The sequence below is a fragment of the Strigops habroptila genome, chromosome 6 (genome assembly GCF_004027225.2).
Source record: "Strigops habroptila isolate Jane chromosome 6, bStrHab1.2.pri, whole genome shotgun sequence".
In the NCBI taxonomy this organism is placed as follows: Eukaryota; Metazoa; Chordata; class Aves; order Psittaciformes; family Psittacidae; genus Strigops; species Strigops habroptila.
Genome location: NC_044282.2, coordinates 14678342 through 14702109, shown reverse-complemented (window position 1 = coordinate 14702109; position 23768 = coordinate 14678342). Strand labels below are relative to the sequence as shown.

Genomic DNA, 23768 nt, shown 5'->3' with positions numbered 1-23768 from the left:
TTTTTTAGGAGACATGTCTGTAGGACTGTCACACAAGTAATAATGAATCTCCACAAGTGCCATCAGCATGGCATGCCAGGATACTTCTAAGCAGAGGGCAAAAACTAAGACAACCACTCCATCGATTCTGCTTTCCATAAGGCTTCATTCTATTTTGATAGACACATACCCATGAATATCTTCGTGGGCATTTTAAAAGCTGTAATTTCACCTCTGAGGTTTTGCAAGCTTTGTTTTGTGTGGTGTATGATATCATAAACATCCTGAACATAATTACAACTGCAATTTTGTGGGCTATATTTTCCCTCTTGGTTGTCCAAAGCCAATGTTTACAAAAACTTTTCAGCACACTTACTTGATTTGAAGTTTTTATTATTATTATTACAAATGTATATTATTTTATTAAAAAAATTCACACTGAAGCAAAGTCAATTCCATTTCATTACGACCAAGAATATAAAATAAATGCAATGAACTCATAGTTTAGTTTTAACAGTCATTTCAAGAGTGACATCAGGACAACTTAAAAGCAGTAAACTCTCAACTCTAGAATGAGAAACAAGTATTTTGCTTCGTGGTTTTTCTAGCCCATTGGCACGGGCACTGCCAAATGTGGCCACCACAGATCTATAGCGGCAAAGTTTTGTGGCAGCATGAGGCGCATACACAATAATTTCTAATGAAAACTACAAAAATGAAAGATGCGTGCATGGAATTATCAGAAAAAAAATTAACTGAAGAGAGACAGGCACACTTCCACAAATAGTAAACATGGGAAAATACAACTAGAACAATTTGAAAAGTTACTACCTTACATATATAAAAAGTTCTTTAAATTGCTGTTAAAAAGGACACGTTCTGTCCAGATTTTGTGTAATACTTTTTAGTGTCTACACAAGACAAATTTTTAAAAAAATTAAATAGTATTAATTTACTACTAAATATTTAGGAGATAACAGTGCATTAAGGACTTTTTTTTTTTTTCATATAGTAATACACATCGCTCTTGTCTGGCGATATTTTTAGAAGATTACGTATGGCCTTATGTACAATACATTTATTTAATCCTAAAACAATTCTTTGCTTAATGGTGTTAAAGTACCATTCCTGAAGATTATGAAGGGGAACTAAGCTTATTATGTTTATATAAAATATTATACATATTTGAACACTTCTAGCTTCCCGCCACCCCTCCCGCTACGAATGCTCTTCCCTCCCCCTCCCCAGATACAGTGTCACAGATACAGTGCAGGACTCGCAGCTTTCCCTATATTTTTCCTTCATTGTGCAGTTTGTGCTACATAAAAACTTCACCAACGCAGACCAGGCTGCTCATCCCATTCATTCCCCACGCATTTGTTTCCTCTGAGCCATGATGGGAAAAGCCATACTCAGCGGCCGCTCTCCCACCAGGCGACCAGGATGGAGAAGACAGCTCTGCCGGTGTCACCCGCCTCTCTTGGTGCCCGTGTGAAACACTTTGGTCAGGGTGTAAAGTTATGGGCAGAGACAGAGCTGTGAGTACTAATGAAACTGCACAGGTAAAAAAGAACATAAAAATGACATGGTCCTGGCTTCCCATGACACACTGCACGATTCACTTCTGAAAGCAGAGCATTTTTACCTGACAAGATGACCCCTGGAAAGCAAGGCTTCGTCTGCTACAACTGCCACCTACCCTAGCAACACATGTCAAGCTCACAAGGAAAGGCGAATTATTTCACCACCAGGAAGGAACTAGAAGAGTGCGCACAGCTTACATTTTGCAGCACTTTTGCTTTTATACATTCTCCTCCCAGTTGTGAGTTTGAAGGCAACAGAGAAGTCAGCTCGGCTTCATGTGTGCACACTAGCTAGAGAGGAACAGCGTGTGGTCATCTATCAAGCCAAGGCAGAAACGCCAGTTCAGCTTAGAGAGAGGTCATGGCAGTCACTCTAGAAGCTGGAAGCTCACTCAATTAAAGTACCTTACATTGCTGTGAAGATTCACACTCTACATACAGATTAATCTACACCATGATTTTGCCTTATTGGCACAAGAGCCCACCTTAATTAACTCTATGGTAACACTTCTTCCTGCCACCTCCTGACGTTATATGAATTTTGATGATCAGATACAGTAGGGAGAAGAAACGTTAGGTAACTGTAATGGAGAAGACAAAAGATTTTGAGAGAACAGAAGGGCGAAAAGAACAGGAGGGGACAAAAATTACTCTGCCAAAAGTTCATTTCCGGAAATGTGACATTCAAGTCACAGAAATATAAAATAAATGTTACTTTATGGCATTGCCCAAATAGCTATTAGCACAAAGGTACCTCATCCTAAGCTCAGTAAGAGGTGAGACATCACACTTATGGAAAGAATGTAACCCCAGCCTCACTGAAATAAAATAAAGGAACAATTAAAATCTGTTCTTTCAAACAGGCTACTAAGGTATGTATAATATGTAGCAGTTCAAAGGTTACACATTGCAAGTATCCTTTGGGAGATTATTTTTCCCCAGAAATATTTTTCTCCTCCAAGTTGCTTAATTTCATTTTCACCACCTTCTTACCCAGTTGATGACAAAACCAGGTTTTGGTTGCTTTTCCAGAGAAGCTGGGTATTGTCAACACCACATTATGGTAGACAGGGCCAAAGCAAGCCAACTAACTGCTCACAAAAGGTATGAAAACAACACGTGTGTGAGGAGGAACGGAGCACTAGAAGTGATTGGGAGATCAAATCCAGTAGAAACATGTCCATGTCTAGCTGTGATGAAAAACATTCTCCTCATAGCAAACAGATTTACTCATCTTGCTAGGTCTGATCACAACTTCAGTGTGAATGTGTATGGGCATAAACAATTTTTTTGTATGGATACAGTACAGAAGAGAACACACTGCAGTATAAAAGCCTGTAACATTAACCATTGACAGATGAACTCTACTCACTTCACCTCTTGTCTGGACACTAGTTACAGAAGTTCACTGATGTTACATTGCTGGTAGCTTTCTAAATGCATTTTTCCAGGTTTTCTGCAACAAGCACCAGCCTTATTTCTGAAGGCTGAAGGAAAAACGAAGCTGTCCCAAATTACATGTTGTGTCTCTCCGAATAACTGTGGTTGCAGAAGTTGGACAATAATCCTCTGATTATGCTTCTGAACTCTTGCTTAATTACTGGGGATTTTCTGCCAGCTACCCATCCACTTACAATCCTTAGGCACAATCAAAACATGTTTGCTCTAGGGAAAAAGAAATATTTCAGTGCAATCAAGTGCATCTGGTGTAACTAATCTGGGTTAATCACAGCAATGTGAGGGACACAGAATATGCATTATAAACATGAAAAAGGAACAATTTTCAACATGCTTTTCAAACTGCACAGTCATTTCTCTTAATTATTAATTCTAACATAAAATGATTAAATGCATTTGTTTTCACAAGTCTTAGTATTTCTGTCACCTTTACATTTAGAAAACTGACTCAGGAATGTGAAAGAAAGCTAAATTTATAGAACTCTCACGTACATTAATCAGCTGCTTAGCAGAAAAACAAGCCCAACATCCACATTCCTACCGAGATTTGAGGGCAGTAAATACCTTTTCGTGACTATTTTGGTGTCCAGCCTGGGAAGACATTCCATTCTTCTGTTCCAACAGATCCTGAAAGCATCTCCTTTTTATGTGACTGTCCTGGTTTCATTTAAAATAACGCTTAGTTTAAAACTAGTCAGAGCACGATCACTGTGATTTCAAGAATTCAATGTGAATGAGTTAAGAAATATCAGCAATCTTCTGTTTGGCGTTCAGTCCAGTAGCATGAAGCATATTTATCGCTGCAGAGACTTGGGTGGTTTTTTTATTTTTTTCCTTTTTCTTTTTTAAATTTTATTTATTTTTTAAATTTTTTATTTTTAAGACCTCGCCTGAAAACTAGACTAATAAAAACAGAATAGTAAAATACTCTGGAACAGTAAAATCTTGCTGTTCTTGACATCCATGAGCAAAACAGTAATATCCTGTGAAAATAACATAGTGCTTTAAAAAGGTGCAATATACCTGTATAGCTAAACTGGTTTGCCTAGTATAAAACTAACTATATACAAGCTTGAAAGCCTGGGAGTTCAAGATTTTAAAACTTTAAAATCCCATCAAAGAGATTGAAAAGACAGATTTATGGCAATCACTACAGCATAAGGAAGGTGCACCAGGAATCCTTCAAAATTCCAAAGGTTAAAGAAGTTAAGTGCTGGGTTCAGATCAGAAGGGTTCATTAGAGTAACCACAATGGAGCACATGCAAGGGCAGGGAGGAAGGAAAACTTCACGAGAATCTCCTTTATGGCAATAGAGGGATAAGGGGGGGAATATGGGGAGAGTCTTCAGTGAGTGAAGTTTTCCTTTTGTCATCGTGAATTTAATTCTGCATCATAAGTTTGTATTTTTGGTTCTTCTCATTGTTATGAACTTCATATTGCTGGAGTCTTCTGGCTTTTAGTCCGTTCCTTTGAGTCAGCCTGTTAGCCCTCTCAGTACCTGTGAGACTGATGAGATTGGTGATACTGGGAGCTCTGCTGAGACGACGTGGAATAGCCCATTGTACTCTGGGACTGAGAAGATCCCTGAATGTTGCTTTGGTAACTCAGGCGTGAGCTGGAGTGCTGCAGGAAAAGAGAGTGAGAACATGGGAATGAAAGCCAGCCTGTTAGGACTATGCAACTCAGGAAACTTTTAACCTCTCTGAAGCTCATTAAAACATGACTGTTGGAGAAGCTGACTAAATGCTGTTACTATTTAAGGTCCCATAAAACAAGTAATCAACCTGATCTGCAATCAGCCTTAACACAGCACACAAAATACACGAGGTCACTGGCAGACATCTAGAACTACAGCATGTACACACCCATTTTTTGAAGGAAAAATACACAAGACACAAGAGAGGGCAGACTCCATCTCAGAATTCAGCTGTTGCTTAAATTTATGTCTATCATTGTAAGTGGAAAAACAAACTGCTAAGGCCACAAGTGTCCTTTTTGAGATAGGCAATACGAAACGTTATAGAGAAACAGTTTATTCTGTTCCTGAGAAAGAGACAACCATGACCAAAGAGCTACTCAATTTATCTAAATGAAAAATGTCCAGTAGGATAAAATAAAATAATTTCAGGTGAGTCTTTCAATCTGCTGCCTTACGTATTGGAAGGAAGGACAACTGCTTAAAGATGGGCATGTGTTTGTGTAATAACCTAACATTAATTTTCCTGAGCACTTTTTTTTTCCCCTTCAATGTTTGGGTGGACCACAATCTCAGCAAGCCAAATTCATGGATCATTTGCTGCCTATAGTCTGCTGAATTTTCCTTTTATTAATTACCATATCCATTCCCTGTCCAGAATTAATAATGAGCTGCAACAATGTAAAGCTGTAAACTAATGCAAGTTGCAAAATCACTTTGCCTGAGAAGTACTGCTCGATGGATAGGAGACTCTCCAGTAAGGTAAAACCCACCCCAATCCACAAGAGAGTCTACAAAAACACCCCAAAACTATTTGCAGTCAGCAAACAGTTTGCTTCCAGCCAATTTAAGTGCAGGGTCAGGCAGCCATTCAGTAGAGTTCTGTTCACTGTCTAGTTAATGGTTGTACTTGGCTGTTTCCAAGGGTCATCAGCAAGACTGTGGCCAACAGCCATCATCTAGGAAAAGTGTTAAGAACCTACATTCTGATTAAATATCGGGATTATGAGTTACAGAAAGCCTCTGGAGAAGTTTGAGTTCTGAATGGAAATTCCATGGAGACAGTGGGCCTGTAAGAACACCACATCCTCCACAGACCAAGAATCTACTCAGTGAAGGCAATAACTCAGTCAGTGATCTCATCTAACCATTAGATCCCAACCAGGAAAGCTGTGAAAGCCTCCTGACAACTTTTCAGTTGGATGATGAAGAGCAGGAACCTAAAGTTCAGGGAGTGTAAAACTTCTGCCCTTTGTTTCTGTACACAGCTTCATACCTTTAATTTTACACAAATTGTAAAACATACTAAACCTCAAAAATATCACATTACTTTTTCTGTGTTCTGTCTAATGTAGCAATATGATATTAATGTAGGAATATAACATTAATATAACTAGTAGTTGTATGGAGTAACTTCACTTGTTTGAAAAGGTCAGTGTGGGAGATAACAGCTCATCACACTGGCTTTGGAAGAGATGTCTTCCAGCAGCATGTATGCCGTTAATAACTAGATTATACTTGGCCTGCATGGTTAGATTAACAGTGTCTGAAACCTGGAATACTGAAATTTGCCTCAAAATTCTGAAAGCTTTAGCAACTTCTAACATAAAAGAAAAAGAATTGTGATAAATTCTATGACTTTATAGGAACTAGTTCTGGATGAAAAGCATTAGCATGGTGAGCTGAGCAGAACACCCGAGGTCACATAAGGAACGCTCAGTAAAATCCAACACGGAATTTGCACTGACCTTTGTGGAAGCAACATACACTGAAGTTGGTGAACTACAAAAAATTTCAATGGAGACTTTAAATCACAAGCTAAATGAAACTCTAACGGAATCTTCTTCATACTTCTGAATAAGATACAATGGAGTAAAATCAATGCCATAAGATAACAAGAATGTATTAACTTGCTCATGCTTATTTTTGTTCACAGAAGAGAATTTGTTTCTAACAAAGTCAGACTTGGACAAATTGCAGACATTCCTTTCTGGAACAGAAGACAGTCAACTAGAATTTAAGGGCAGATAGCCAAACGCAAGTGTAAAATTGGATAATCACACCATACAATTTAGTGAGTGACGTAAAGGAACCATACAGATCATCATTGTGATGCTTGTGCTGTTAAACTTTAGAAGGAAAGTGCCATAGGGGTAAAAAATAATAATCTAACTATCAAAAAAAAAGAAAAAATATATTTAGACTGCTAACAACTTATAAGGGGGAAGTTTGCCAACAATTCAGAGAGGTGTATAAAGATTCTATAATGGGCATATCAAATGCAGCACACCAGCCCTCAGAACACAGACCAAAAGAGGCCAGCCATAAATACTGCATAGTCAGACAGCTGTAGTGATCTGTCCAGACCTCAAGCCTGTCTGGAACTCTTCAAAAAAGAAACCTAGTTGTCCTTACCCTTATACTGCCCTCAATGCCTTCATGATCATTTGTAATTAAAAGAGTGAGACAGAAATGGGAGAAAAATGTCTGGCACTGAGAAATCAATTGTCTGTGGAGGTCTGGAGGCGACTCCAGTCAAGGCAACTCTGGAGCTGTTTTTTTTTTAAAAAAGCTACTTGTTTTCAGTTTAAAGCAGCCTGACAAGACCATTCTTCACGGTGGGATCCTCTTGAAGGCTACTGGCAAACAAAATCCCTAGCATCTTTTAAAATCTACCCTTAATATCTACATTTTTCTTATTCTGCTTTCAACTCGTTACTATGCCAGCAAGTATAAACTCAAGTATTGAAGATCCTGGTAAGTTCAATGCTTTCTGTATTTAGTGCAAGTCACTTTTTCACTGGAAAACACAATTCCACTAAGCAAACACAAATATGCAAATCCAAAAATATTTCATGCTTTTACTCATGAATGCTACTGTACTGGAAAACATAAAAGCTATTCAACTTCGGTTACATTGGGAACAATGCTTGTCTTTATGCCCTACTTCAGCATGAATCATATGATGAACCAAAACATCATTCCTGTGCTAGCATGCTCTTTTTCTTTAACAGTAAGAGTAGACTTAGCAAGATGCTAGAATAAACTACAGAACCACTCCATACACGTGATGATACCAGGTAAAATGAAGCAGGAATCAAATGCGAGAGCCTGGTTCTATCTTTGCTTCTGCTACTCACACAGAATTTAATACTGCCAAGAGAAGAGTATCCTAAACTTGATCTCATGCAGCATTCACATGCATGAAATAGTTCCACTAGCTTCGGCAAGATTACCCCCGAACATAAAGTTAGACATATGTTTAAGTGCTTTCCTGGAGTGGACTAGTCCTCGACACTTCACAGGGTACAGCAAATATGACTCGTACTGGTATTCTACTAACCACAGAACATAACCTTCTTACTTTAAAGCTTTAAGCCCACATTTTTGTCTAACATATCACAGCACGCCTGCTGAAGTTACATGGGAAATACATTAAAATGTGATTTATTCTTGCAATGGGGAAGGGGAAAACCGACATTTTGGCCCTACAGTATCAGAAGCAGCAAAAACTCAAGAGGTACCTGATAATCTGAAGGCATGACAGGCCCGCCTGAGTTAGCGCCTGAAGGCCCTATGCGTGGTTTCTTGTTGGGAGGCACCTGGTTGAGGCTGGAGTCCTGGCTGTGCTGAAGCCCCGCGCCTGCTCCCCCTCCTCCCGTGCCAGCGGCCCCGGCCGTCCCATTGGCCTGGGTGCTGTTCTGCTGCTGCGGCTGTGGCTGCTGCGGCGCTGCCTGCGGCTGCTGCTGAGGTGCTGTTTGCTGCTGATGTTGATTCTGCTGCTGTTGATTCTAGGGAAAAACCAACACAGACCATCACTTGCTCTGAGCTAGTCTGAGAGCCTCATGGAGTTGCCAGCCCCCGTGCCAGTGGAGAAGGAAGCAGACCCACTTGCTCAATGGGAAAACACAGCAAGTCTGCATGTCAGGAGAAACATGTCCTCAGTACACTCTCACACACTTTGTGGGGTATCCCATTTGTGGTCGTTTTGTATTTTTAAGAAAGCAAGCTACAGTAAAACTGGAAGGACAGTCTAGTGCCTCCTACAGCTAGACAAGCACTCAGAGAGGAGGATGGAAGGAACAATTTATAAAGAAGTAATTGCCTAATGAACCGAATCAAAGCCCCCAAGATTTCACTAGTGCTCAGCGGCACATGTGGTGAACCACAGTAAATTATTCTAAGTGCTTCAACAGCCTTGTTCACTCAGAATCAAAACCACTTTTCAAACTTTCACAAATGACGTTACAATAACCCAATGGAGGCTGCAGCTTTACTGCCAGAAAGGTAAGCAAATTGAGACCAGAGAAATTATGTAATTTCTTCCAGGTTGTGAGGAAATTCTGTAGTAGAACCAGAAACAGGTTTCATTACTGTTCTGCTCTCCTGTGCTTTTAGGTACCGTGTAGGAGTGGTATACTAGGAATATGGTCCAGCATAGTGCACTACATATAGGGTCAGAAAACCTTACTGAAATAGCAGAAAAGTGAAAATTGACCAGAGACGAATAGTTGAAGACAAAAGAGGAGGAAACAGCTGAAAGAAGAATTTGGCAAGGGAAGGGAAGCCAGACTATTAAGATGACACTGGGACCTAGCAGGAAGACAGACAAAGAGAAAAGGGCCACGAAGGGGTGAAAAAAAGTTAAGAAGGGGAACACAAGAGCCAAAGACATTGTATTCTTCTGGCTTCAGAGGGCTGCAGATTAAAAAGAGTATTAGGGAACTGGAAGAAAGGTTAGAAAAACAGCAGGGTGCAACTCTGCCCTCCATGGTTAGACAATTACAAGGAAAGACCACCCATTTGTCTGCTTTCAAACACCAGGGATGGCTCTTCCTCCAGAGCACTAAAGCACATAAGAGAATTGCAGAGAAAAGCAATTTCTCTCCAAATGTGAGGTATGTCACTTGTTCATCATGGAAAAAAAATTACAATTGTCATGGCTCGAATTAAAAAGCGTTATTACCCTCCCCCCAATACACTCGAGGGAGTATTTCAGGAGAGTCTTTCTCCCCTAAAATATATAATTATCAAAGCATGCTTTTATAAAAACCTCCCTTTATTAGTTTCTCAGAAAGCATGACAACCAGTTGCCACCAGCAGAAAATTCCTGATGCCCCCGATCACCAAAAGGCATTTAGTTACCTCAGATAAATGACATAAAAGATCTGTATCTATGCCATGCATCACAACGGTCTCCCAAGATACAATCAGACAAAATTTGTAATGATGTATTCATTTAGGATTACAAAGGATCTTCAAGGACTCACAGGCAGCTTGCTTGTGCCATTTCACATTTAGCAAAACCAATAATGTATCCTCCTGCTTACAGTCCTCAGATCCCATCTCAGTCAGATTCTGTTTCCCAGGAGATTTAAAGTTCAATAATTTTAAAAGTTAATGAAGCTAGCTTGTAAAAAAAAAAAAAAAATGTTAAGAAGCAATTTATCTTTTCATAATGGTTTGAACTTCACTTAAACAAACAATTAAGGCGGTATTTGTGCTAGAATTCCAAAATTTGTGTTTTCATAGAGCTGTTCGTCTGCAAATGAGGCGGTTGCTACTCTGAGAGCTGAAAAATGCAGTTTTGTTATGCATAAACAAATATTGCAGGAACTTTCACAGTTAAAGGCAAGAGTTCATCATAGGTCCTATGTTTTGTGCTTTGGATATTAGCACAAAATTTACCTGACTGCTCTGAGCTTGCTCTTCTGTGCAGCAACTACTGCTACTGCCTGGGTAAAGACTGGGATCTACTTTGCAGGCTCTGGTGGGGTTCTAGCTGCACCTCCTTAGTGTACAAAACCAGCTTATGCCAGCAAAAACATTGTCCTCAGGACAGTCTAGTTCACGGTGGTCCCTAAATAAATAAACTTGTAAAAGGTCTACAGTTAGCAACATAATACCATGTGTCAACTCTCAGGCACAAACTACAAAAATGAAATTCCAGTCCTACCTCCAAAGGAACCCAGCGGAAACTTGCCTAACACAGTTTGAGTTTGTTTTACAAACACTCATTTTAGCTTTTCTGACTAAAGATTAACCATTTCGAAGTACAAATGCTTACATTAAAGGTTATTCAGTTCAGATGCACGTTCCAAATAAACAAACACAGAGAACATCTCTAGGTTTCCAAAGGACTATACAGATATTTATGGTTTTAAAAGCAAACCAGAAACTAACACTATTAAAAAGAAATTTAAATCCTTTCACTTGCAACATCATAAGAAAACCGAACGTGGCACAGATCCAACTTTTGGAATATCCTTTACCTGTACATTTTCTACACTGTGGGAACATGTTCAATGAGTAATGTGTGACTTGTATTACCTAAACGGCTTCACAAAAGTTTAATTGGGAGTGTGCATAATACGTGACTGTCCCCAACAATTTCAGAGACCATTTATATAATGCTGGTTTGAATATAAATATGTCATTGTTCCCCCCCAACACTCCCAGGAAAAAGGCAGACATTTACTTTTAAATACACTGACTTAACAAAAGGCAGAGTAATTTCGATTCATAAGATTTGTTCTTGTTTTGAAGCTGAGTTGAAGCAAAGCTAGTAACTAAATTACAATTTTTATTTTTGCTTAGGTGACTGTTTCCTCTTTTTAAAAAAAAAAACTCTCTGGACACAAAAATCCAGGATGTTACCATTTGTTCTTAGTACAGAAAAATCTACAGTGTCTGTTCTGAAACCAAAAATTGCTGTCTGAAATGTACTGTGATAGGCATACTTCTAAACTCAACTAGTTTCTCATGTTATGAAGAAAAATCTGAAAACAGAAGATGCATGTAGTCAAATGGTTTCTTCAAAAGATTAACAGTCCTCCTCCTGTAGTCCTCAGATAATTACCATTTAAGGCTGTTTCCTTCACATTTTGCTAGCTATACATTACAGGTGGTGTCTTACTGTACACTTCTAAGTGAAAATAGCAAGCTGCTCCCTGCACTATAGCACCATTGTCCAGCCTTCACAGCATGATGGGGCAATCACTGCAGTCACGTAGCACAGCTGAGCTACATGCACAAAGCAGGTCAGATTATGTTGCAAACATGCCAAAATTTACTATGCACACAAACAAGTTCTTCCCCATGTCTTTGGGGCTATGGGAAAGAGAGGATTCAGGGCAGACTGTCGTTACCAGAACAGTTCATGCTCCTTATTACTCCTTTGTCTGAGGGCCCTTAAAACATGATCAGGAAACTGTGCAGATGGATTAAATGTTCTGATGTAGTGCCAGAAGCAGGCTGCCACTATTTACTTGAGACCCTGACAGCCATCAACTTTCGAATGGCTGGATGTATGCCAGTCATACAATGGAAATGCCATTCTTTTCTTATGATCATAACGTATTTATTTTCATCATGCGACGCAGAAGGAGGTAGCAAGTTCCTCTTGGAATGATGGCAGCTGAAAGTAGGCTATTGCTGACCGAAAAACCCATCCAGCTCATTCCCCATAGGTCAGGGCAAACTGTGCTGGTGATACTGCCTGAGACACTCCAAAGCCACCTGATAATCTGTCTGGGAAGCAGTTTTGATAGAGCCTTGCCTGGAAAACACATTTTTGGTTAACTCTTCACATTTCATTAGTTTTCATTTGGTAGCACCATGATTCATTCTTACTGCATACTTAAAGGGAAAAGAAAAGAAAATAAAATTATACCTTATCCCCTTTCTCTTCAGGTTCATCTTCATTGAGGAATTCTCTTTTAGGATATGGAATCTGACAGCCAGCAAATACACTGAAACACAGTAAACATTAAACACTTCCACAAATATATACATATGACATATATTTACTTAATGCTGTATTGAAAACAAGTGAACATAACACAATTTAATTTCTTGCATTTCATGAGTCCTGTTTCCCTAAGTGGCAGTGTGAGCATCCAAGACAACAGCAGATACTAGCAATTAGGTGCTGATCATAATGTCAGATCCCTTTGCTGTTGGCACAAGGTCATCATTTAGAAATCACAGCATGGTTGAGCACGCCCGAATGCCAGAAAGACCACTTGTTGATCCAGATGGCAAAATGAACAAACACGGTGTGAAAGGTTCCATAACACCTAGTTGGAACATGCATGGCTCACTGAATAAAAGGCCTGATCCAAAAAGTATTAATGTCTTATAAGCCTGCCTTGGCTTACAGTGGGCTTAAACATATTTGCCAATCACAACTGCAAAGTTACTTTCAATTAGCTTCTCAGGTCTTGTTTAGAGGAAAAAGAAATACAAGATAGCTTTTAAATTTAGCTGGCTAATGGGATTTGGAACATTCCTTACTTAATGTTTACAGCAGAGACTTTATCATAATGTTATCTTGTAATCCACAGGGAGTTATAGCTCTATATAGGATAGCATCAGATAAATACTAAATAGAAAATTACTGGTCGATCTTGACCAGTATCAATTTCTTAGGTTTCTGTGCCAGCATTCAGAATACAATCAGCACGACATGATTTTTTAAAGTTTGTAAACAAATCTAGCTCCTATGCAGTGTTCAGCTTATCCAAACATAGAATCATAGAATAGTAATGGTTGGAAAGGACCTTAAGATCATCTAGTTCCATCCCCCTGCCATGGGCAGGGACGCCTCTCACTAAACCATGCCACCCAAGACTCCGTCCAACCTGGCCTTGAACACCGCCAGGGATGAAGCATCCACAACCTCCCTGGGCAACCCATTCCAGTGCCTCACCACCCTCACTGTAAAGAACTTCTTCCGTATAGCCAACCTAAACTTCCCCTGTTTAAGTTTGAACCCATTACCCCTTGTCCTACCACTACAGGCTCTAAGGAAGAATCCCTCCCCAGCATCCTTATAGGTCCCCTTCAGATACTGGAAGGCTGCTATGAGGTCTCCACGCAGCCTTCTCTTCTCCAGGCTGAACAGCCCCAACTTTCTCAGCCTGCCTTCATACAGGATGTGCTCCAGCCCTCTTATCATCCTCGTGGCCCTCCTCTGGACTTGCTCCAACAGCTCCATGTCCTTTTTATGTTGAGGACACCAGAACTGTACACAATACTCCAAGTGAGGTCTCACGAGAAACAGAAGAAGGAAAAGAAAACCAACCCCGACAACAACCAATCTCAGCTAGACTCCTTTTGCACTCCAGTGGCTGTTCCCTCCTTTTAGTGTTGCCTGCTAGCTGAGGAAGCAGTGAAAGCAAAGGTGGAAATCTCCCTCCATCCAGCTCCTACAGATCATAATGCTACCAACCATCATGCTTCTGAAAACTGGGAAGAGAAACTGGAAGAGGAAAGTCTGCCAGTAGGAACTGAATATATAATTTTAATTTCTCATGACAATAAAATATAGATAGATATAAAATCTGCACTCTCAAGCCTTCTGAACAAGGGACCTGTGGGATTTTAGGCAGTCATTGTTCTCTTTGCTTTTCTCTCCTCATATTATTACCACGTGCAAGAGGGCATGGGAAAGGTTTGTAGGTCAGAGAACTGTTGTAGTCCTAGGGAGACGTGTAATGAAACCAGGCAATGCAGAACAGGACTCTGTGAGGCTGTGCAAGGCAGAACATAAATACTGCAATAATATTGTCACACTAGCTTTGGTAGTACATTCAGAATTACAACATTAATGAGGTACGGGGTCACTGTCCACAACCACTCAGTTCTGGCACCAGTAGCTACAGACACTTCGGTACTACTGTAATCGTTTCTACTGAGCTACTACTTCTTGTGGATATAGGTAGATACTTGAATTTTTCAGCTGTCATCTTGTTTCAGGGATTAGCATTTAGCAGGAAAAAGACACCCCTGAAGAGCACAGAAGAAGGAATACATACTCTGATGTAGGCAGAGGATCCTCTTGAAAGTAGGGGTCCTGCAAAGCCTGCTCTGAGGTAATTCTCTTTGTAGGGTCCATAGTAAGAAGCTTCTGAAGCTGCAAAGCAAAATATTAAGAATAGCAAAAAGCTTATCAAAGTATCATTTTTCAAACTATGACTTACATGTCTTGGATTGTGGATTGCTATATTATTTGTAGCTTGTCCAGACAAGCCTAAGTTAGCATTGCTTTTTCAGTGAAGTTCCCAAGAATTAGAATGCACATCCATCAAAGCATGATGGCTGTGAAGCACTTTTCACGTAAGACATACGGTTAAGTCTATCAGGCAATATCAATTGCTAAGGCTGAACCACTGTGCTAAAGTGACACTAAATTCAGCTATTACAGGTTCATAAAGCATCATTTCTAAATGATGGTGTTTTGTTGTGGCACATGTATAGCTTTTATACTGTTCTGTACTGCTGACACAACAGGAAAAAAGTGTCAGAAGAAACTGAACATGACCAGGACTCTCCATATCGCTTTAGGGACAGAAACAATAAATCTTCATTTCTCACACTGGCAACATTCCAGAGTCAGAGCTCTCTGCCACTCACACAGGTCCCAATCCCACTCTAATTGGTATTGAAATGAGAAAGAGGAGGAGCAGACCCTTCCTAGTAACCTTTCTTCCTTGCTAGGAGGAAAGCAATAATAAATTTATTAGCTGGAATGCTGTTGACTGCAGCAGGCTATAAAAGGATTACAATATATTAGTAGTTTAAAACAGGAATTCGAGGCATAACATGCTATTTTAAATAGGTACTTATCACATTCTGATAAACTCACAGTAGGAAATCTGAGGCTCAAATTACATCATACAGTACCCTACTCTCACACAATACTGTCTTAAGTCATATCAACAGTGAAAATAAAATTCTTTCTGCAAAGGGCATCTTAGCTCAAACTCTATCTTCCAGGCCTCCAACATAAGTTCCCTGGATATTCAGCAAAAGAATGTGATTTTAGATGGGTGTTTGGGGCTTTCTGTCCAATAAATAAAAAATCTGATAACAATTCTATATTCTATATACATGGTACACTAAACAGCCTCAGTAAAAACATTCATCCTCATCAATATGATTCCCTGTATTTCCTTTCTCAATAGTTGTAGTTAACCCTACCTTGTAGATTACATCTCAAAATTCTCTGTACTTTTGCCACTTCCTTTCCACCCCTCCTTATTCCCATATTTTGTGGGCTATGGACCTCAACAGACTGACAACACAATAAAGAGCCATTTTGGCTGTCTCCACCTATCAGTTCATTTGCAACCAACTCCTGAATTGATTCTGGCTGCTTGTACAGAAATACACCTCAAGATGTTTTTGCATTGCAGACACCTGGAGTTCACATGGTACACTTATTTACTGTGTTTTGTATTGTCAGATAACCCTTAGACCTACTTTTCCTGTGTATCTTAACAAATTCAACTTCTAATGTGCTGTTGGCTCTCTGCACAGTGACCTTACATGATTCAATAAATACAGACAACAGTTTTAGTATTCAGTACCTTTATTCCAAATCACCATCTCTCCCTACAGGCAAAATTTCTGTCAGTGTTAGTGGCTTGTGACACCATTACAGGTGATACAGATTTCTTCTCCCCAGGTCCTCCACAATGACACCAGAGACAAACACTCATGTTCTGTATAAGGCCACTCTTGGTCTTCAGTACCAGCTGTCATCATTGACAGAAGAGTACAGGACATCACCTTCTGCCCCCTGGACTCCTTCCTCAGAATGGGTTACTGCAGTACTTCTCAAGAGAACGCTCCAGTTTTTCAGTTTTTAGATATCTAACACTGTATCACAACCTGCCTCCAAACATGACCTGTATTCTTCATCATTCAAATATAAGGCTAATGTACCACAGCAGAAGACCTAAAGATACCTTACACCTTTTAATAGTTTGCTCATCCCCTTAGTAATCCCCTTCCACCCCCAAGAATATAACCTATTTGCCCATTCCAGATGATACCACACATGGTATCACTCCAAATGAGTTTTCCTGCCCATCAGTGAGGCTACTGTGAAACAACTTTCTTTGGCAAAGTCTGGTTTTCTGTAGCTTCTGTTGCTCCCAGGAAAGTGAATAAAAATGTCTGGACATAGTTTGCTGCTAACACAATACAGAAAGCCTGTGAGACTGGACTTCATCAACAGTCTCATACTTCTCAGCAGCTCTCAAGATTGCTCGCTCTCAGATTCTACTGGCCTGACATGACAGATATAAATAACTTTTCCAGGACAGCAAGAACAGATGCCTCTTTCTGGATGGAAAACATTCTGCCCTTCATGTAGATATTACCATTCAATGACAATCAGCACAGTGGCACAATATCCTCCTCTTTGTGAAGAATCACTTGCTATACTGCACTGGTCTCCTTGATGCCCTGTTTTCTCTATGTGCCACACTTTCTGTATTCATTAGCACAAAGTCTAAGGAGTGGCAATTCAGGTACATGAATCCCCTCAGTGCAGCAATGAGATACCAAGAAAGTTGTCCATGTTCCTGGGCATTCTTATGCAGAGCTCTGGGAGACTGACCTATTTAAAACCAGACTCCATCTCCATGGCTAATCACTACAACCATCCTTATTCATCCCCATTTATGAACAGTGAGAAAAATTTGACTACGAGAACGTACCTTGCTAAGTGAACTAAGTCTTCTTCGTGATCTTCAGAAAGAGCTCTTATCCTTTTGGAATCAGTTCTCATTCTCACAATCATACTGGGGAATTCACAGATAGACACCTATCTATTTGTTCAGTCACCCTATAATAACTTTGTCTCACCACTTCTCCATCATGAAAAGTTCCTTTATTTATACATATAAACATATAATATGCCACAGGGTGCCAAAATATGGTTCGTTTTGTGTACTTTAGACATCTGGTTAATATTTCTCCTGAAAAAGTAGCCTACCCACTGAAAATGACTCGTAACTTAGTGTTCATGGCCTTGATGAATTAGCCATATAAGCTGAGAGCAACCCATTTGCTTCTTTGACTTTTCACCAGGCTTTCTGGTGGCTTCCACCTTTAGGAGGAAAACAGGGAAATTCAGGTGCTAACTAACAATGTCTCTTACAGTTATAATCTTTTCAGTTAGACTTTTCCTCCAGATGATTCCAATGTCTGCCCAATAAGTTGAGTTTAAGAAATTTTAATTATCTTTTCTTCAAGTCTCACACTTCTTATGTGAATGCTTCCCTTCCATCCACTTGGACAAACCTATTCTGTTTCCACAGCTATTTGTGTCATCATCCGGCAGCTACTAACAAGTCTTTGCCAGGACTCAGAGAGAAGACTACTATGCTGAATCCATAACTGAGAACGGACCACTAGAACTCAAGCTGCACTAACAGCCTCATTACAAGGACTCCATTTTTACAGCACTAGCAAAGTCACTTTGAACTTCAGTCCTAAATTTAGACAGCACTAAGTCATCAAAGAGGCATCTAGAAATGACGTTGTATTAGAACAACCCCATATTCAGCTACAGTGAATGACTCAACTAGATAACCAGCAAATAAATGTTTATGGATGTTGTTTGGAATCACCCACAGAACAGAGGTGGACTATTATCAGAGGGAAGAAAAAGAAAAAAGGCAAACAAACAAAACAAAAAAAAAAAAAAGAAAAAGAAAATTACTACAGGAAATAATTAAATTTCTCCTTTCCTCTTCCCTTCCTTCACAAAACTCTAGCTCTCTGAAACAACACGGAACCAAGGGATATAATACTACCCTATTTGCACAGCAGACATAAGGGTAAGGCTGGGCATATGAGTGCCTTGCAGATCATAATTAGGAAAGACTTTCAGATCTTCAATAGAGCACTTTAAGTATACCCTCAGCATGTGTGTGTATGCGAAGAAAACACATCTCAAAAACTGCCAGTTAGTGATAAATAGCTTTAACATCAGTGTTCATTAGAATGAGATTGAACAACAGACATGGATATTACCATGAGAAGTGCATTTCATTCTTATAACCACAGTGATTTTAAAGTTGTACCTACCAAAAGAAAAACTTTGCTGTCAGGCTTGACTTTATGTTTCTCCATGTATTTTATGAGGCTGCTATTGGCATATCTGAAAAATACAGTTAAACGAAGACATTTCTGAAATAATAAAGCATTAAGAATACGGAACTGTACCAAATGATCACAAAAACATTTACTAGTCCTTAATAAGTGAACTGTAAGAAGAACTGCTATCAGAAAACATGTCAGATATTTATCAAGCAGTTGAACACAAAGTGTGCTTTTCACAACAGGAATAACAACTGCATACAGATTATTTCCATGGAACATGCAACTTCTATAGTGTATGGATAACCTGTTGACACGGGCATATGACAGAGAAACTCAACTTGGAGTTTATACTCTAGTTTTCTAAAGCATTTCTGCCACAAAAGTGTACAGCAGTTCGTAACAGTACAACATCTAAGTTATTGTTTCCAACTGCAATCTGGCAAAGCAGTTGTTCACCATTCTGTCTCCCTGACCCCAACCTGCAGCAAACCACGGAGTCTTTATAGTTCCAAGCTCAAAAATGCCTCAGATATGTATGACCTGTGTTTTGTCTTAAATCTATAAATCCAGAAATCATCTACAGTCATTTTAAGAAAGAAGCTTTGTGCACAGATAAGCTTCATATCTTGTCTAAAGCCAGTGTAATGAATCCATGGCAGAGCTGGAAACAGAATCTAAAACTCCTGAATACACGTCCTCTGCCTTACAACAGAATCTGTAAGAACACAATCTCCTTACACCCTCTGATCTACCACCACCACTAGAATAATTTAGCCAAAGCACCAGGAAACACTAAAAGTGTAAAATTCTCAGATCCCAGATAGGCTTTGCATCACAAACTATTGAATACATCACTCTCTTTAGAAATTTCTGTCCACTGCTTTATTGTCTCCACAGTAAAAAAAGCTGGTCAAAAGGACCAGGGAAGTGTCTCCCTATCCTTTCTCACACAAAATGAATGAAGTTATCCTTAACAGCTAACAGAAGCAGTTTAAGCAAGCTCATTTGTCTATGCCTGCCATAGATTAAATGGCACTTATGACAACCCCCTTCTAGGGAAATGAGGAGGCCGCTCAGTTGATGCTTTTAACAAGCAGCTGAAGGAGAGAACACCATTCAAGCAAAATGGCTAATTCAAATAGGACAGCTGTCACAGCATTAGAACCCAAAAACTCCAAAACTCCCCCCTCCCTCCAATAAACTCAGCGGATAGAAACCAATTTCTGCCCATCTTCTGCTACATTCACTGAACTGTTGTTGCATGAGCATCACTTACGTTGTTCTCCTAAAATCTTTCTGAAGAGTTGGATATTCTGGCATCTTCCTTATGTCTTCCCAATCTTTATCTTTGGTGGGGGGAAAAGAAGAAGCATTTACAATTCTGAAAGTGTAGGTTAAGTAATACACAAGAAGGAATAACTACAGCAGTTGTTTGACTCTGTTGGCCAGGGCTACTGTTCCATAATTGCCAGCATTTCCAAATCCATCAAACTGACAGCTTCTTTGTACCTACACAACTAGTCATCTCCTTTAGTAAAAAAATCAACTCTGTAGCATTACGTTTGACACTTTAATGAAAATAAATTACCTGCAGGGAATCCCATTACACTGAAAATGCGATCTAGCTGATCATGATGAAAAGGATTACTTGTTTTGATGTCCTCCTGACGACAGTGAAATATAGGTTCTGAAGTCAACAGTTCAGCAAATATGCAGCCAATTGCCCAAATATCTATGAAAAAAGGAGAATAATTCATGCAAATTTACTGTACTTCATCATTCTGGTTTTTGTTTCATTTCTCAACAACCTCTATAACCACAGTAAGATAAAACGCCTCACAGTCTAATTATATACAGTACTTTGAAAATAATGCAATAATGTAATACATAAAAAGGGTAAAATGGGAGATACTTTCTTTTTCAGTCAAAATTAGAGTCTCCAAATTCTGTTTCAAGTTGTACACTGCCAGTGCAGTATTTAATCTATTCACAGTTATGGCAGAAACCTACACAGCTTAAAGGGAATTCAACTGACCATCAAAACCAAACTATAGATCCCCCATAAAAATATATTGAAATAAGAGTTCTATCACATATTTCAGAACACTTCCAAACAGATTATTGATAACCAAATAAATACTAAAAAGGAAAAGACTAATGACTCATATATTTAGGCACATGTAAGCTAGTTAAAATGGAGAAACAAGATCTTAATTTTAATCAAGTATAGAAGCGTGATTGCCAAACTTTAAAAAAATTAAAACAAAATCCTACTTGACAACTGACTCCCACTGGAATTGCCTCATCTACATGTCATGTACATATAGAAAATAACAGCGTGATATACTGATGTTTTAATGAAAGAACATAACATCTATTTCATTAATTTCTCATTAATATACTTTTCAAAATTAAGTCTACTGTGGGCAAGAACATTAGTGTCATTTACAGGAGAAGAAATTTCTAGATTACATGTATTCATTCTAGTTACTACTATCAACACCCATCTGAGTGTTCTGTACGACCTGAATGCTTTATTATGCATCTTAAAATGAAAGTGTGAACTTCTCAGTGAGAAGGTTAATAGCAGAAAAGAAATGGATTTGCTGCATTGACAAATACGTGTCTGGGATAACTCTGGAAAAAGACGTTGAGATCAGATGAGTAATGAGCATAGATTGCTGAACACAAAACCATGGAATTTGGTTTATTAGAGAACACCAAGAGAAGTCTCTTGTTTGTTGCAACTAATCTGAGACTCAAAACCCTACTTGCTGTCAATGATGGTGGCCTATGCCACCCAAGAGACATATGGTATCCCGAAGAAAGAAAAAACCACTGCTCTCTATGTAGGGAACAAAAAAAAAAAAAAAAGAGCCATCATACTCTCTTTGCTAAAACAGGTCAGTTCCATCATCATATTACAGGTGTGGAGCTTGGTGTGCCCAATTTATAAGGCTTTCTCCCAACCTCCTGGGAGAAAGGAGTCTGATAATATTTCGTTCAGACTTTACAGTTTCAACAGGGTATAACTTGTTCCATGCATTACATCACTTTTCCAGGGTTTTATCTTCCTTTGATTTTCTTATTAGCCTTATCTGTATGAAAACAAAATATTTACCTCTTAAGATTTTATCTGCTCAAGCAGCTAATGCAGCATATTAATCACAATTCCTACCTGGGTAGTCAGAATAAATTATCTACTCCAGAATGGAAATTACTTATTATTTGAAGAATAGCATCTTCATTTAACAGTATCTATTCAGTCATTTTTATAATAGATAGCAAATCCTTTGGGAGCTGGTTTATCTAGAGGCCAAAAGAGTTGCAGCCCTCTTGGTTTTCATTGCTTTCTGCAGTGCTCACTGTCCACAACATAGTGAGAGAGAGGCTGGGCCACTGCTCATTATTCTATTATTGCTCTATCCAGACTGACCTTTTCCTTTAAACAACCACAAAAATAAAACCTAGTATTCTTGTTGACAGCGAAGTGGAACTGCAAAATCTCCCTCAAGTGACATGTCAAACCTTAGAACTCATTCCTTGTTCACCAGAGAGCAGAACCACCATGGCAACACACTCCTACTTCCTGGCTCTGTGATTAATACAGAGAGCACATTTTAAACCCTTTGAGAATTCAGAGAATTCATTGAGAATTCAATTTGAGAATTCACTGTCTGAGAAAGACAGACAATGTACCAACTGGATGCTAGATCTGAATAAACACTGGTAACGCCCAAGCTGGTGGTGTGTTTTCTTTAACTCTGATCAGTCATTATATTCTCTAGTAGTTGATAGTGCTGGGTTTCTTGCCAGATACTTTTTAGCTTCAAAGAACTAATCTAAAGTAACCCAGAATACTTAATACAGAAAACATGAAACTTTAACATCTGTGTGTGAAGACTGAACAGCTGGAAAAGGCCTTACAGCCATGCAGCTCAAGCAGGTCAGGGTCTTCCCTTTGTGAATCTGACTTTTATGTAACCTGATCTTGAACACATCCTTGGCACATATTGAAATCATTCTCACAGTTAATTATTTTCTGTCATGTTTGGCTAGTCCTTTTTTTTTTTTTTTTAATTTTAAATAACATTCATCATTTACAGTGATTATTTGCCACATGTGGCATTTTTCTAGCAGGAACACCTCATTAAAATCTGGCAAGTTTAAAAGCTTCATCAATACAAGCAGTCCTAATAGGTATTTATCTCCTACATTATTCATATTAGTTAACCAAATTCAAACTTCAGCTCTAGGTATGGAAAAATGTGCCAATAATTAGCAATTTCCCTATCCAGGGCCATTTCATATGTTTTCAGTTGATGGTGTCCACTCCTTCCTGTCTGTCCCTGCCCCCCAGAAAAACCCAAACAAAACCAAACCCAACATTATTACATCTATTCCAGATAAAACATACTACCCCTCAGAAGTGGCATTTATATGAACAAGGCTTGAAACACGTAAGCAGTATTTTATGAGTACAGTGCATTATTAGTCTAGTGCATGTCATCTGTCTCTAGCACAACAGGAACCTCTTATAATGCTATATAACAGTTTCTTTTTTAAAGCAACCACCAAAAATAAGGGGCAAAAATTATCCAACAATTGGTTCTCTGCTCCCCCCTCTACTAATGATCAACTCATTGTTCCCGAGGCAAAACTAACCTACAGACAGTACCCACTTTAACTTCTTACATCGCAGACGACTGAAAACTGGGACACAAAGGTCCTACAAAATTGCACTGGATACCAAATCTTTTCCCATCTGATGTCCTGTAAGGATCCTAGTTTATGTACTAGAGTAATATAACCCTTACTGCAAGGATGGTCCTGTTTCTTACAGTCTCTTCTACTATCATCAGGTTTCAGGAATGGTCTGTGTAAAAGGTTTTTACTTTCCCAAGTTTACACTGAACCTGAGTGTACACCAATCTTGCTCCCTGGCTCTTCAAAGAGGGGTGGGAGCGAAGGCCTTTGTAGCATACTCTTTTCCCTAGACTCCTCACCAAACAGCTTGCTCAGGTCCCATTCAAACCTATTCATCAGTGAAATATCTTTCCAGTGTAACGACATTTCTTAAGTACTACATAATTTTATAAACGGATAAAACAGCCTTTTAAAAATGGTCACTTGTGGTTGGTAAACAGACTTT

The 23768-nt window shown here is 39.1% G+C and overlaps 1 protein-coding gene across 2 annotated transcripts in view; it reads right to left on the bottom strand.

Annotated features, from left to right (window-relative positions):
- Positions 1-355: 355 nt before the first annotated feature.
- Positions 356-23768, bottom strand: part of CDK19 (cyclin dependent kinase 19) — a 126370-nt gene continuing 102957 nt past the window's right edge. For both annotated transcript variants that reach the window (XM_030490885.1, XM_030490886.1), the window contains 7 exons: positions 20205-20348; positions 19893-19962; positions 18602-18674; positions 14536-14633; positions 12390-12468; positions 8242-8508; positions 356-4644 (listed from right to left, as the gene is read on the bottom strand). In XM_030490885.1, the coding sequence (XP_030346745.1) occupies positions 4513-4644; positions 8242-8508; positions 12390-12468; positions 14536-14633; positions 18602-18674; positions 19893-19962; positions 20205-20348 (863 nt within the window). In that variant the 3' untranslated portion in view covers positions 356-4512. The remainder of the gene's footprint in view (positions 4645-8241; positions 8509-12389; positions 12469-14535; positions 14634-18601; positions 18675-19892; positions 19963-20204; positions 20349-23768) is intronic.